The sequence below is a fragment of the Mustela erminea genome, chromosome 1 (assembly GCF_009829155.1).
Source record: "Mustela erminea isolate mMusErm1 chromosome 1, mMusErm1.Pri, whole genome shotgun sequence".
In the NCBI taxonomy this organism is placed as follows: domain Eukaryota; kingdom Metazoa; phylum Chordata; class Mammalia; order Carnivora; family Mustelidae; genus Mustela; species Mustela erminea.
Genome location: NC_045614.1, coordinates 89,341,740 through 89,353,968, shown reverse-complemented (window position 1 = coordinate 89,353,968; position 12,229 = coordinate 89,341,740). Strand labels below are relative to the sequence as shown.

The following is a 12,229-nucleotide window of genomic DNA, read 5'->3' as shown; positions in this document are numbered from 1 at the left end:
GCAGGGAACCCCCACTCTGGGCTCAATCTCACCACGCTGAGGTCATGAGCTGAGCGGAAACCAAGAGTCAGGTGCCCAACCGGCTGAGCCACACAAGTGCCCCTCCTCGTTTCTTTAAATCTGGGAGGCTGGGTTTCTATAAACTCACAAGAAGAAAAATATTTCTTAACTAGTCACTTAGAAGCAGAGAATACATGCATATTGCAAAAGATTCAGACAGTATGAAAAAGCCTAAAGAAAAAAACAATGTAGAACTCCTGGCGTTTCTTTCTAGTTTCCTCATTTTGTGGTCACACAGTGCGGTACGTATTCTCTCTGTTGGGAGAAGTGATACAAGACTGGAGAGGACTGGGTGAGGTTTTACAAGGCCCAGGACCTAACTTGCCCAGTGTTTCCTGGGTCCTGAAATGTATATGCTCAGCTTCGGGTTAGAGTTCAATCTTTATCTGTTAGGCAAAGTATAGTCATTGTTTTCTTGATCTTTGCACCTAAGTTTCTTTATTTGGAGTGTGGTGATAACAGTGTCTCCATTTCATATGGTTGCTCTGAGGAGGAAGAAAAGAGCTTGGACTGCCCAGCCGCAGGGACTGTCTGGGACTGAGGAGGTGTGTTTGCGGTCTCCCAAAGACATTCTGGTGATTCTTTCTTGCGTTTCCCATAGATCTTGCTGTATGTCATTGGAAATTCACGCTGATTATGTGATCATTGTAGACAATCTCTTCATCAGTTAAAGAGTTCTGAGTCCTCCCCCCCCATGCTTTTGACATCGATATTAAAATTATGACAATTATTTACTTTTTGACAGCAACTGCCTGGTATTCTTTGCCCATCTTTTCCCATTCAACCAGAATCCCATTGCTCTGGCATGTCCCTTGAAATAGTAAAATGTCATGTTTTTAATCCAACCCGAGGTCATTATCAACTTCAGAAGCCAAACAGGACCCATTCCTTTCCCCAGTAAAATTATCATAGTTGTATGCTTTTTCCCATCTCCTCCCTCCTAACTTTTACTAGAATGATCTACAATTTGGGACAAAGCATAGTCATCAAATTGTTCATTACTTTATTTTTACATTATACATCTTTCTTTCAATGGCTGGCACTTGTATTATTTTATACCCATCCTTAGCACAATTACCTCGTACTAAGTTTGTATAGAAGAGGAGCTACTGCTCGCAAGTTTCTTCCCCGTTGATCAGTTCTTTGCTTTGATTGGTCTTGTAGACTGCTATGAACATTTTTGTTGTTTTCCAGATAGACTATGTGGGTAATACATATGCTTTTGCCTTTGAGTATCCGTTTGGGTAGACAGGAAGTTTCTGTTACTTCAGGTGACCCTAATTTTCCTGCCTCACCAATGTCCTTGGAATAAAGAACAGCATCCTACTGTTGTTTTTCAGATTTTATCTTTTTTCCCCTCCTCTGAACACAGGGAGTCCCACCTGCAGGTTGAGATCTCCTTTAGTTTAGGGGATGTTTCTTCTTGTTTCCTAAAATATTGCTCACTTAACATGTGTCCTGCCTGGCAATACTTAAGCCTTTGTTATTTAGAGCAGTATCAGGCTCACAGCAAAACTAAGAGGGAGGCACACAAATTCCCCTATGTCCCCCCCAACACACGCCTCCCCCATGACCAACACCCCCCAGCGGTGGCACACCTGTTGACTGATGACCGTACATGACCCTCCTTCCAGCCGAAGTCCAGAGATATCTCCATAACATCGACTGACAGTACTCTGGATTTCTTTTTTTTTTTTTTTTTTTTTTCAGTATGAAATGTCTTTTTTTTTTTTTTTTTTTTCCCCAGCATAACAGTATTCATTATTTTTGCACCACACCCCGTGCTCCATGCAATCCGTGCCCTCTATAATACCCACCACCTGGTACCCCAACCTCCCACCCCCCGTCCCTTCAAAACCCTCAGATTGTTTTTCAGAGTCCATAGTCTCTCATGGTTCACCTCCCCTTCCAATTTCCCCCAACTCCCTTCTCCACTCTAAGTCCCCATGTCCTCCATGCTATTTGTTATGCTCCACAAATAAGTGAAACCATATGATAATTGACTCTCTCTGCTTGACTTATTTCACTCAGCATAATCTCTTCCAGTCCCGTCCATGTTGCTACAAAAGTTGGGTATTCATCCTTTCTGATGGAGGCATAATACTCTATCCCCAGGGGTACAGGTCTGTGAATCACCAGGTTTACACACTTCACAGCACTCACCAAAGCACATACCCTCCCCAATGTCCATAATCCCACCCCCTTCTCCCAAACCCCCTCCCCCCAGCAACCCTCAGTTTGTTTTGTGAGATTAAAAGTCACTTATGGTTTGTCTCCCTCCCAATCCCATCTTGTTTCATTGATTCTTCTCCTACCCACTTAAGCCCCCATGTTGCATCACCACTTCCTCATATCAGGGAGATCATATGATAGTTGTCTTTCTCTGCTTGACTTATTTCGCTAAGCATGATACGCTCTAGTTCCATCCATGTTGTCGCAAATGGCAAGATTTCATTTCTTTTGATGGCTGCATAGTATTCCATTGTGTATATATACCACATCTTCTTGATCCATTCATCTGTTGATGGACATCTAGGTTCTTTCCATAGTTTGGCTATTGTGGACATTGCTGCTATAAACATTCGGGTGCATGTGCCCCTTTGGATCACTACGTTTGTATCCTTAGGGTAAATACCCAATAGTGCAATTGCTGGGTCATAGGGCAGTTCTATTTTCAACATTTTGAGGAACCTCCATGCTGTTTTCCAGAGTGGCTGCACCAGCTTGCATTCCCACCAACAGTGTAGGAGGGTTCCCCTTTCTCCGCATCCTCGCCAGCATCTGTCATTTCCTGACTTGTTGATTTTAGCCATTCTGACTGGTGTGAGGTGATATCTCATTGTGGTTTTGATTTGTGTTTCCCTGATGCCGAGTGATATGGAGCACTTTTTCATGTGTCTGTTGGCCATCTGGATGTCTTCTTTGCAGAAATGTCTGTTCATGTCCTCTGCCCATTTCTTGATTGGATTATTTGTTCTTTGGGTGTTGAGTTTGCTAAGTTCTTTATAGATTCTGGACACTAGTCCTTTATCTGATATGTCATTTGCAAATATCTTCTCCCATTCTGTCAGTTGTCTTTTGATTTTGTTAACTGTTTCCTTTGCTGTGCAAAAGCTTTTGATCTTGATGAAATCCTAATAGTTCATTTTTGCCCTTGCTTCCCTTGCCTTTTGCGTTGTTCCTAGGAAGATGTTGCTGCGGTTGAGGTCAAAGAGGTTGCTGCCTGTGTTCTCCTCAAGGATTTTGATGGATTCCTTTCGCACATTGAGGTCCTTCATCCATTTTGAGTCTATTTTTGTGTGTGGTGTAAGGAAATGGTCCAATTTCATTTTTCTGCATGTGGCTGTCCAATTTTCCCAGCACCATTTATTGAAGAGGCTGTCTTTTTGCCATTGGACATTCTTTCCTGCTTTGTCGAAGATTAGTTGACCATAGAGTTGAGGGTCTATTTCTGGGCTCTCTATTCTGTTCCATTGATCTATGTGTCTGTTTTTGTGCCAGTACCATGCTGTCTTGATGACGACAGCTTTGTAATAGAGCTTGAAGTCTGGAATTGTGATGCCACCAACGTTGGCTTTCTTTTTCAATATCCCTTTGGCTATTCGAGGTCTTTTCTGGTTCCATATAAATTTTAGCATTATTTGTTCCATTTCTTTGAAAAAGATGGATGGTACTTTGATAGGAATTGCATTAAATGTGTAGATTGCTTTAGGTAGCATAGACATTTTCACAATATTTATTCTTCCAATCCAGGAGCATGGAACATTTTTCCATTTCTTTGTGTCTTCCTCAGTTTCTTTCATGAGTACTTTATAGTTTTCTGAGTATAGATTCTGTGTCTCTTTGGTTAGGTTTATTCCTAGGTATCTTATGGTTTTGGGTGCAATTGTAAATGGGATTGACTCCTTAATTTCTCTTTCTTCTGTCTTGCTGTTGGTGTAGAGAAATGCAACTGATTTCTGTGCATTGATTTTATATCCTGACACTTTACTGAATTCCTGTATAAGTTCTAGCAGTTTTGGAGTGGAGTCTTTTGGGTTTTCCACATATAGTATCATATCATCTGCGAAGAGTGATAATTTGACTTCTTCTTTGCCGATTTGGATGCCTTTAATTTCCTTTTGTTGTCTGATTGCTGAGGCTAGGACCTCTAGTACTATGTTGAATAGCAGTGGTGATAACGGACATCCCTGCCGTGTTCCTGACCTTAGCGGAAAAGCTTTCAGTTTTTCTCCATTGAGAATGATATTTGCGGTGGGTTTTTCATAGATGGCTTTGATGATATTGAGGTATGTGCCCTCTATCCCTACACTTTGAAGAGTTTTGATCAGGAAGGGATGCTGTACTTTGTCAAATGCTTTTTCAGCATCTATTGAGAGTATCATATGGTTCTTGTTCTTTCTTTTATTGATATGTTGTATCACATTGACTGATTTGCGGATGTTGAACCAACCTTGCAGCCCTGGAATAAATCCCACTTGGTCAGGAGTGGCAATCCTTATATCAGATCAATTAGATTTTAAGCCAAAAAACTTCCAAACTCATTTTATGAGGCCAGCATCACCTTGATCCTAAAACCAGACAAGTACTCTGGATTTCTACTGTGTCATCTCTCCACCTCCTTCGTTCTCTCTGGTTACTTTCCTTGCTTGGTGCTTGTTGTCATCTAGGAGGTTCTCTTAAGCCTGCTCTTGACACCCACAGTACTTACTTCCAGTGTGGGCGGTGCTCTTCGCTGTCCTAGTGGGGCTCTGAGCTAATGGCGAGATCTGTCTCCTTAAAGCCCTTCTTCGGTGCTCCTACCTGCTTCTCGTCTTTCCCCTCACTCCAGAGTCCATGGTTTTCTTATTCCCTGAGCAAACCCTGCTTCCGTGTGTTGGAATAAATCTTTCAGAGCTCACTCTTTATCATTTACATCCAGGGTTCCTTTCTTTTTTTTTTTTTTTTTTTTTTGACAGACTTCATGTTATCATTTCCTGTTCACTTAATTAGAGGCAATTCTGTTCTTTGGCTCTCAGACAAGCACGGGGCCACATACCAGCTCACCCTGCTCTGGATTGTCTATTGGCCACCTTGGAATTGGTCCTAGACAAAAAGAGGCTGTGCATTGATCAGTCTGTCCTCAGTGACCCATGGAGGGTGGGGGAGGGGGCTGGGGGTAATAGCTGTCCTCACTGGGATTTTTCTAAGGGCTTTTTATAATTATTGAAAACCCCACCCAGAGGTCATCTCCCTTCATGCAAAAGGAGTATCCTTGCCAGTGCATCAGTTGGGAATGCCTATGGAGAGGAACAGAACCCAAGAGGGGCAGGGAACCCCTTCAGTTCAGGACATGGGTTCACATCTCTGCATCAGGGGGAGCTGAGCACTTTGGGGAAAAGTCTGCACACAGACTCCCTCCAGTCTGTTGGTGAGGAGATTCCTTTGCGGGCCTGTCCTTCCAGGGACCCCAGTGTTGCTTTGCCTACTAGGTGGTTTCGACTTTCTGCCAGGCTTCCTTTACCACTGGAGGGAACATGAACTCCGTACTCAAGCAGAGTCAGATGCAAAGGAGGGGGGCCAGGGGAGCTGAGGCCACACGGTTTCTCCTTTACGGAGATCTGTAGCCTTAAATCGACTGGATGTTTCTTTTTTTCCTCTGCTCTGATCATACCCCACATCCTTTTCCTCGGAATCATATTTTAAATAGAATCCCTTCACCTCCAGCTCTTCTGCCCCTCTGAGATAGGTCAAGGGTCAATGTCTGCTAGTTTGGCTCAAATTCTGATGCCATCACTAATTTTACCATAGAGCAAATGTTTATTCTTCTAATATTTTTTCCTATTCATTTTGTCTGTGTGGGGTAGAAAGTATGGAAAAAAAATTTTTTTTCTCTGTAATAAACTAAAACTCGCAGAAAACATCCCTTCCCATTTCTCTACCCTCTACCTTCGTCTGTTTCACTTAGCAGCCTCTGAGGACCCAAGTAACTGGGAAGCTACCCTTCCCTTGGATGTTTCTGCTTATAATAGGCTTGCCAGAAACTTGATAACTGAGTACAACTTTGGCTCAGGACAGCCTGGGGCCCAGAAGTGTTAATTCAGCACTAGCAGTCGCATTATCTAGGAAAAAGCACAGAACTGAGAAGTGTGAACATGTAGCTGATTCTGCTGAGAAAAGCAGAAATATGTTCGTTGTGGAGTTGGGGCGGGGGGAGGAGGCAGCCTGGGCCACTCAGCCTCCCAGAGACAAATGCGCTAACAAGGAGCGAAACGTGGCCGCCATCAGGTACCAATAAATAGGGGCGGGAGTGCCTCCTCAAAGCCCTGTTCACAGTGAGCCCTCTCCGCAGGAATTATACACCCCGTGTTTCAGATAGGGAATAGGTCAGGTGCTGACGGTCATTGCAGCAGCTAAGGGAGCGGGGGAGGACCGCTAGGAAGGCTGCCGTCTTCTCCACCCGATGGTGGGTTAAACAAGGTCAAGGAGATCCCTGTGGGCAACCGTACCCAGGTGTCCTCATCCAGCAGCAGGATGGCAATGGGTGAGAGAGGGAGAAACCAGCGGAAAAATCTGCAGGACCCCTGGTCTGCCTGTGGACTGGGGGGACAAGGCCAGTGACATGCACTCAAGCCACAGAACGACGGACACCTTCAAGGTGGCTCCCTGTGACAAGAGCTACTGACTGGGAGGGCATGTGAGTGGGAGGCCACGGGGAGGCCACGGGAAGGCCACGGATTCCCTGAACATCACCAGAGACTTACAAAATAAGGAGACTGAGTAGGAATAAAAAAGTAGGCGCCGGCGGTAGTGCCAGGAGGCATGGAGATGGGCTACGGGAACTCTAGAGCAGAGGAGATAGGTAGGACTGTCTAGTGGCCGCATGGACACGGTGGAAGATGCAGCCGGACTATACCCCAGTATGCACTCGGGGCAGACCTGCCCAGGACCTATCCCCAACCCCAGACTCTTCCAGGGCCAAGAAGTGCCAGGGGACAATACTGCTTCCTGCCGTCCCTCCTGACTGCTGCTCAGCCCCTCTCCTCAGAGGCTCCTGCTGCTCTGTTATGTCCGCTGCCCTCTCCTGGGTCCCTCCTGTTGTTCACTAAGGATGGTGTTTCCTAGTTCACACTACCTTCTCCAACATCTGTGTCTGGTTTCATCACACAGACTTTGACTTGACCTGTGACTTAACCTGTGACGGCTTCACCTTTCAATTTCAGAAGCATCCCTCTGGGGCTCAAATACTCCTCCCACCACCCCACAGCTTGGATTTCTGCCTCTAGGAAACCTTTAATTCGCTAACTGCCCCCTGAAGCCCCTGTCTTCATTTCCCTTTGTATGCAGATTAAACCTCTTAGCCCACAGCCCATCCTTGGGGCTTCTCTGGTGCTGACCCTCTTTCCCGCCCTGCCTCTCTCCCTTCCTGGTGCTCCTCTGTAAAACCCCAAATGGGCACCAGCAGCTTCTTCCCAGCTGCTCAACACCAAGGATGGGAAGACAGGGGTAAGTACACCTGCATGTCCCCCACCCCGTGATCCACCCAAGGGCCCAGGGACACATCTTGAAGGTGTCCTACTCTGGGTCCTCAGTCGGGTCCTGCTCTGAACCGACCCCTAGCTCGACACTGCCTTCCCATTCTGCTATTTCTTGAACCAACTTGCTTTTCCATGCAGTGACGAATGACTTGGTACCTCTGGGAGCATTTTCCGCCCACATCCAGCTGATTAGTCTCCCTTCATTTCCATCAAGACAGTCCAAGTCCGTCATCCCACCACTAATTTAGCACTCTTCATCCTCTACGCCTTCCTCTCCCTCTTCTCTGAGCCCCGTCATGCTGCAGGACTGTCCCTCTTCCTGTCAGAGGCTCTGGCCCTCCTCTGTTTTCAGGGACGGGGGCCCCTTCAGCACCATCTCTCTCTACTTTGTTCCCATCAACACACTCGCGCTCGGTCTCCTGCCAACCCCGCAGCCCTCTCCAGGGGACAAGCCCTTTCTCCACACGCCCACAGAACCAACTTCTTCCTCTGTCCAGTCCCCCGCTATCCACCCACCGACCCTGGGTCTGCCTTCCACTCCCCTCCCATGCCTTCCTGAAACTGCTCCCCTCACAGTTACCAAAAACCTCCAGCTACGAAATCTGATGGACAGACAGTTTTGCCCTCATTTTACCAAAACTCTCATAAGCCCTTGGCAGAATTCACTGTCTTAAAGCAGCTTCCTCTCAACTCCTCAGCCTCTTCAACACGGTCTTCTCCTCCTGAACCCGGAGCCCCTGGCTTCTCAGGACCCCATCCCGAACCCTCTCCTCTTTTTCCTTTCCCTGCCTGAACTCTTTGGGCAAATTGTCATACTTTCTTTTTTTTTTAAAGATTTTATTTATTTATTTGACAGAGAGATCACAAGTAGGCAGAGAGGCAGGCAGAGAGAGAGGAGGAAGCAGGCTCCCCGCTGAGCAGAGAGCCCGATGTGGGACTCGATCCCAGGACCCTGAGATCATGACCTGAGCTGAAGGCAGAGGCTTAACCCACTGAACCACCCAGGCGCCCCATGTCATACTTTCTTTATGCAGATGACTCACAAATTTCTGTCTCGACACACCCAGAATGACCTTGATTCTGACCCCTGCCCAAGCTTCTCCCCCCAGACCCAGGCTTCCCCTCCATCCACAATTTGGATAACTGAAGACACTCTTTCCCCTCACCTCCCCTCACACTCAGCCCACCAGAGGCCCCGTCAATGCCGCCACCAACACCACTCTCAAACGCATCCACATCTTCCCACGTTCTCCACCACCATGGCTCAGCCCTCCGCCATCTCCCAGGTGGCAGCCTCCCTCATCTCGCAGTCCCTCTCCTACCCCCTCCAGTCCGCACTGCACACACCATCAGCCCCGGCCATGCCTTGTGAGATGCCATCTGGCTCCTGCCCGCCTCTCCAGCGTCCTCTCCCCTTGCGTCCTAGAGCCTAATCACACTGGCCTTCTTCCATTTCTAGACCATGCTCTGGCAAATTAAAGAGGACTACAAATTCTTTGCTTATCCCTCTGCCACCCCAATCGAGAAATGGAATTTAATTCCCCTCTCTTTGATGTGGGATAATCTGCCAAGATTTCTCCTCAGAACCTTGACACGTGCTACTCCTGGAATACCCAGAATATTCTTCCCACCCTCCTACCTGGTAGCTCATCTTATTTTTCAGTGTACCTGCTCTTCAGAGAGGGCCGGCCCTTCCGGACCACCTTAGCAAAAAGTAAAACCTTTCAAGGCGAGACCTGTGTCAATCTTTTATTTCCTTCTTAACACTGATATAAACGAAACATGTAAATAGGCATCAATTAAATTGATTACAGGTGGCTGTCCACCTCCTTGCATAAAGTAGTTTTACTGGAACACAGCCATGCCCATTATCTGTTGCTCATTGCTGCTTCTGAAACTAAATTGCTGAGCAGATGCTACAAAGACCATGTGGCCCATGAAGCCGGAGATATTTGCCATTTAACCCTTTAACCCCATGGAGAGAAAGACCCGTGGCTCTCTCATCCCCAGATCTCCAATACCTCAGACAAATAATTTGTCCAAAAAACCGAAGGGCTCTGAGGTTCAGCTATAAGCCGTTCTTTAATGGCAGGCTCTTTTGGTCAGGACAGGGCTAGACCAGGGCTGGGTTTCTTCCCTTCTGAGGTCCCCGGTCTAAGGAGTCCTAGATGACAGCTTTGGAGGAGATGCACCAGGACTCAGAAGTTCAAGTCCAAGGAGACCAGGCCATTTTTTTCAGCCTTCTGCTCAATTTCAGAAGTGGGCAGGAAGCTGGTTAGGACCCTCTACCACCTTTTAGGAGTATATTGCTTTTGCCAACACCCGAGCAAGGATGTGACGATTTTCAGGGAGAAAAGGTCCTCTGCTTCTCTCCCCTCTGCAGCAAGCATATGCTGGGCTAGACCCCCGAGAACAGCCATCTACGAGTGTGGGCAGAGAATCTCCCCTGGATCAGAGGCTCCTCCCCATCAAGGAGATGGCTCCGATGATAAGCTAGACCCCACACATGCCACTTTCCAGTTAAACTGCACATGGGGGTTGCGGGGAGGCGTCAGCTTGTATGTGGGGACAGACTGCACATTCACAGGTCCGGGGACTGCCATGCTGTGTGTATGCACACGGACAGAGAGGAGGCCAGCTCTGGGAATTTGCCAGGGCCCCAGGATGAGCTGCAGATTTTTGCTCTGGATGCTGAGAGTTGCTGGGGGGGCCCTCTGCTCAAACATACTGCACATACTTCTTTTAATCTGTTATCATCTATCAGGCTCAGGCCTGGAAGAGAAAACCTCCCCCATTCACTCCTCCCTTCCTTTGTACCAACATCCTCATCCCAGGTTCCGTGGGTCCACAGAGGGCTGCCTCTAGCGAGGTAGGGAGATCTTCCGAGCTGTAAGAGAACCAGGTTCCACCAGTTCTAAACCCTGGAGGGCCTCCAGCAGCTGCTCCTTTGCAGTTCCAATGAAGGTGTTCTCCAGGAAGGCAGGCAGGCCTCCCACACCATCCCGTAGGGTATACAGGGGCACTCGCACCAGGCCTAGCACCTGTGAAAGGAAGGAGACATGTGACAAGATAAGTAGCTCATCCTAGACCAATCTTTCCAGATCAGGTCTCATCCCTTATCAGTCCCCCAGAACCAGGCCTGAGGACTTATTTCTTATACCTAGTGGGCCCAGCTCTCTGCAGGCAAATGACCATGCCATCCAGCTTCATAAATGCTAATCTCTCCTACATCACTAAACCTACAGTGCCTCTTGCCTCCAGGATGTATGTCTGGCCCTTCACCAGTAGTTCTCAAAAATATCCCAGACCGGCCACATCAGCACCATTTAGAAACTTTTGAAAAATACAGATTCTCAGGTCCTTCCCTCCTTCCTTCCCTCACTGAACCAGAAATTCTGGGAGTGGGGTCAGTAATAAGGCTCCCAGCGGATTCTGATACCTGTCAAAGTTTGAAAACCATCGCCATTAACAATTGACTCCCCGACTCTCCAAGCTTAACAACAACCTATCAGGCCGCATCTTCTACCCAAGAAAATCAGGGGCCTGGAATGCAACGCTTGAGGCGGGGAGAGAGATTTGGTTAGATGTGTCCTAGAGAAACAACTGCAGAGGCCAGTTAACGGGGGCGACGCGGGGAGGGGCGGGGGGGAGACTGCACTGGCTGTGGCTTGTCAACCAGATGAAAGAAGCCCAAGATCCTAACTACCTTAGGAAAGTGGGGGATCGGCTGTGGGGGGTGGGTGGGCAGGGAGGCTATGGGGGTGGGGTTCCCGGGCCGGGCCCACCTCCAGCCCGTGGTCCTTGGCGCGAGGCGCGCCCATCTCCACAGCGACCAGCTGCTGGAGCGTCAGGCGCTTGGCGTAGAAGTGGGCCACGATGCGCGCCCCCGCACCCGCGTGCGAGCTGCGGTAGTCTGCACGCTCCACGCGGAAGTCCGCCACGGCCTCGCCCAGCTCCTCGGTCAGCTCGCGGTTCAGCCCGGCCTCCAGACCACCGTCTTGCATGTTGACGAAGCCGCCGGGGAAGCCGAGGCGCCCATCAAAGCGCATCTGCATCTGCGGGAGGGGACAGCGGGGTCGCCCGGGCGCCCGGCCGGCGTCCCCGGGGGAGGAGAAGGAGGGGGGCGGGGTAGGGGTAGGGGCGGGGGGAAGGCGGGGCGCCCCTTCTCACCAGGACCGCGTAACGGAGCGGGATGCGACCGAAAAGCATCCCTGGGTCCGGCGCGTATAACAGCGCGTGGCACGCGTGGCGCCAGCCAGACCCCAGCGTCAGGGCCTCCTCCAGCTCCAGCTTGCGGATCCCGGCCATGGCCCCACGCCTGTCCCGTCGCCGTCCCGAGGGCCCAAGGGGCTAGGCGGACCCGGCGCCAGCCAATCGGGGCGGGGCTTGCAGGCCCGGGGAGCCAGCAACGGCCGCGGGACTCGGGGGAACTGAAAGCCTCGTCCGGGTTGGGTCCCGGGCGGGGCGGGGCGAAGGCGGCGTGGCCCGGGATCCGGGCGCCGAGCGCGGCGGGGAAGTCACGCTTCCGTCACAGTGCCCGGCCTGCGGGGCTCCGGCAGCCGGCTGGTGGCGGGGCGGGCTACCCGGGCAGGCTTTCCCTGGGGCCGAGGCCTGCGGCTGGAGGCAGCGCGGGAGCGTCAGGGAGCCGCAGC

The 12,229-nt window shown here is 49.6% G+C and overlaps 1 protein-coding gene across 1 annotated transcript; it reads right to left on the bottom strand.

Moving 5' to 3' along the window:
* Positions 1-9,311: 9,311 nt before the first annotated feature.
* Positions 9,312-12,008, bottom strand: NUDT16 (nudix hydrolase 16). Its single transcript, XM_032333073.1, has 3 exons — positions 11,748-12,008; positions 11,363-11,632; positions 9,312-10,618 (listed from the first exon to the last, which is right to left on the bottom strand). Exons 1-3 carry the CDS (start codon positions 11,883-11,885, stop codon positions 10,439-10,441), a joined length of 588 nt encoding a protein of 195 aa, XP_032188964.1. The 5' UTR covers positions 11,886-12,008; the 3' UTR covers positions 9,312-10,438.
* Positions 12,009-12,229: the final 221 nt, after the last annotated feature.

Coding starts and splice junctions, on each gene's coding strand:
- NUDT16 (XM_032333073.1), bottom strand. CDS start 11,885: ATGGCCGGGATCCGCAAGCTGGAGCTGGAGGAGGCCCTGACGCTGGGG. Junction 11,633..11,747: donor CGCTCCGTTACGCGGTCCTG/GTGAGAAGGGGC, acceptor CCCCTCCCGCAG/ATGCAGATGCGCTTTGATGG. Junction 10,619..11,362: donor CCAAGGACCACGGGCTGGAG/GTGGGCCCGGCC, acceptor TTCCTTTCACAG/GTGCTAGGCCTGGTGCGAGT.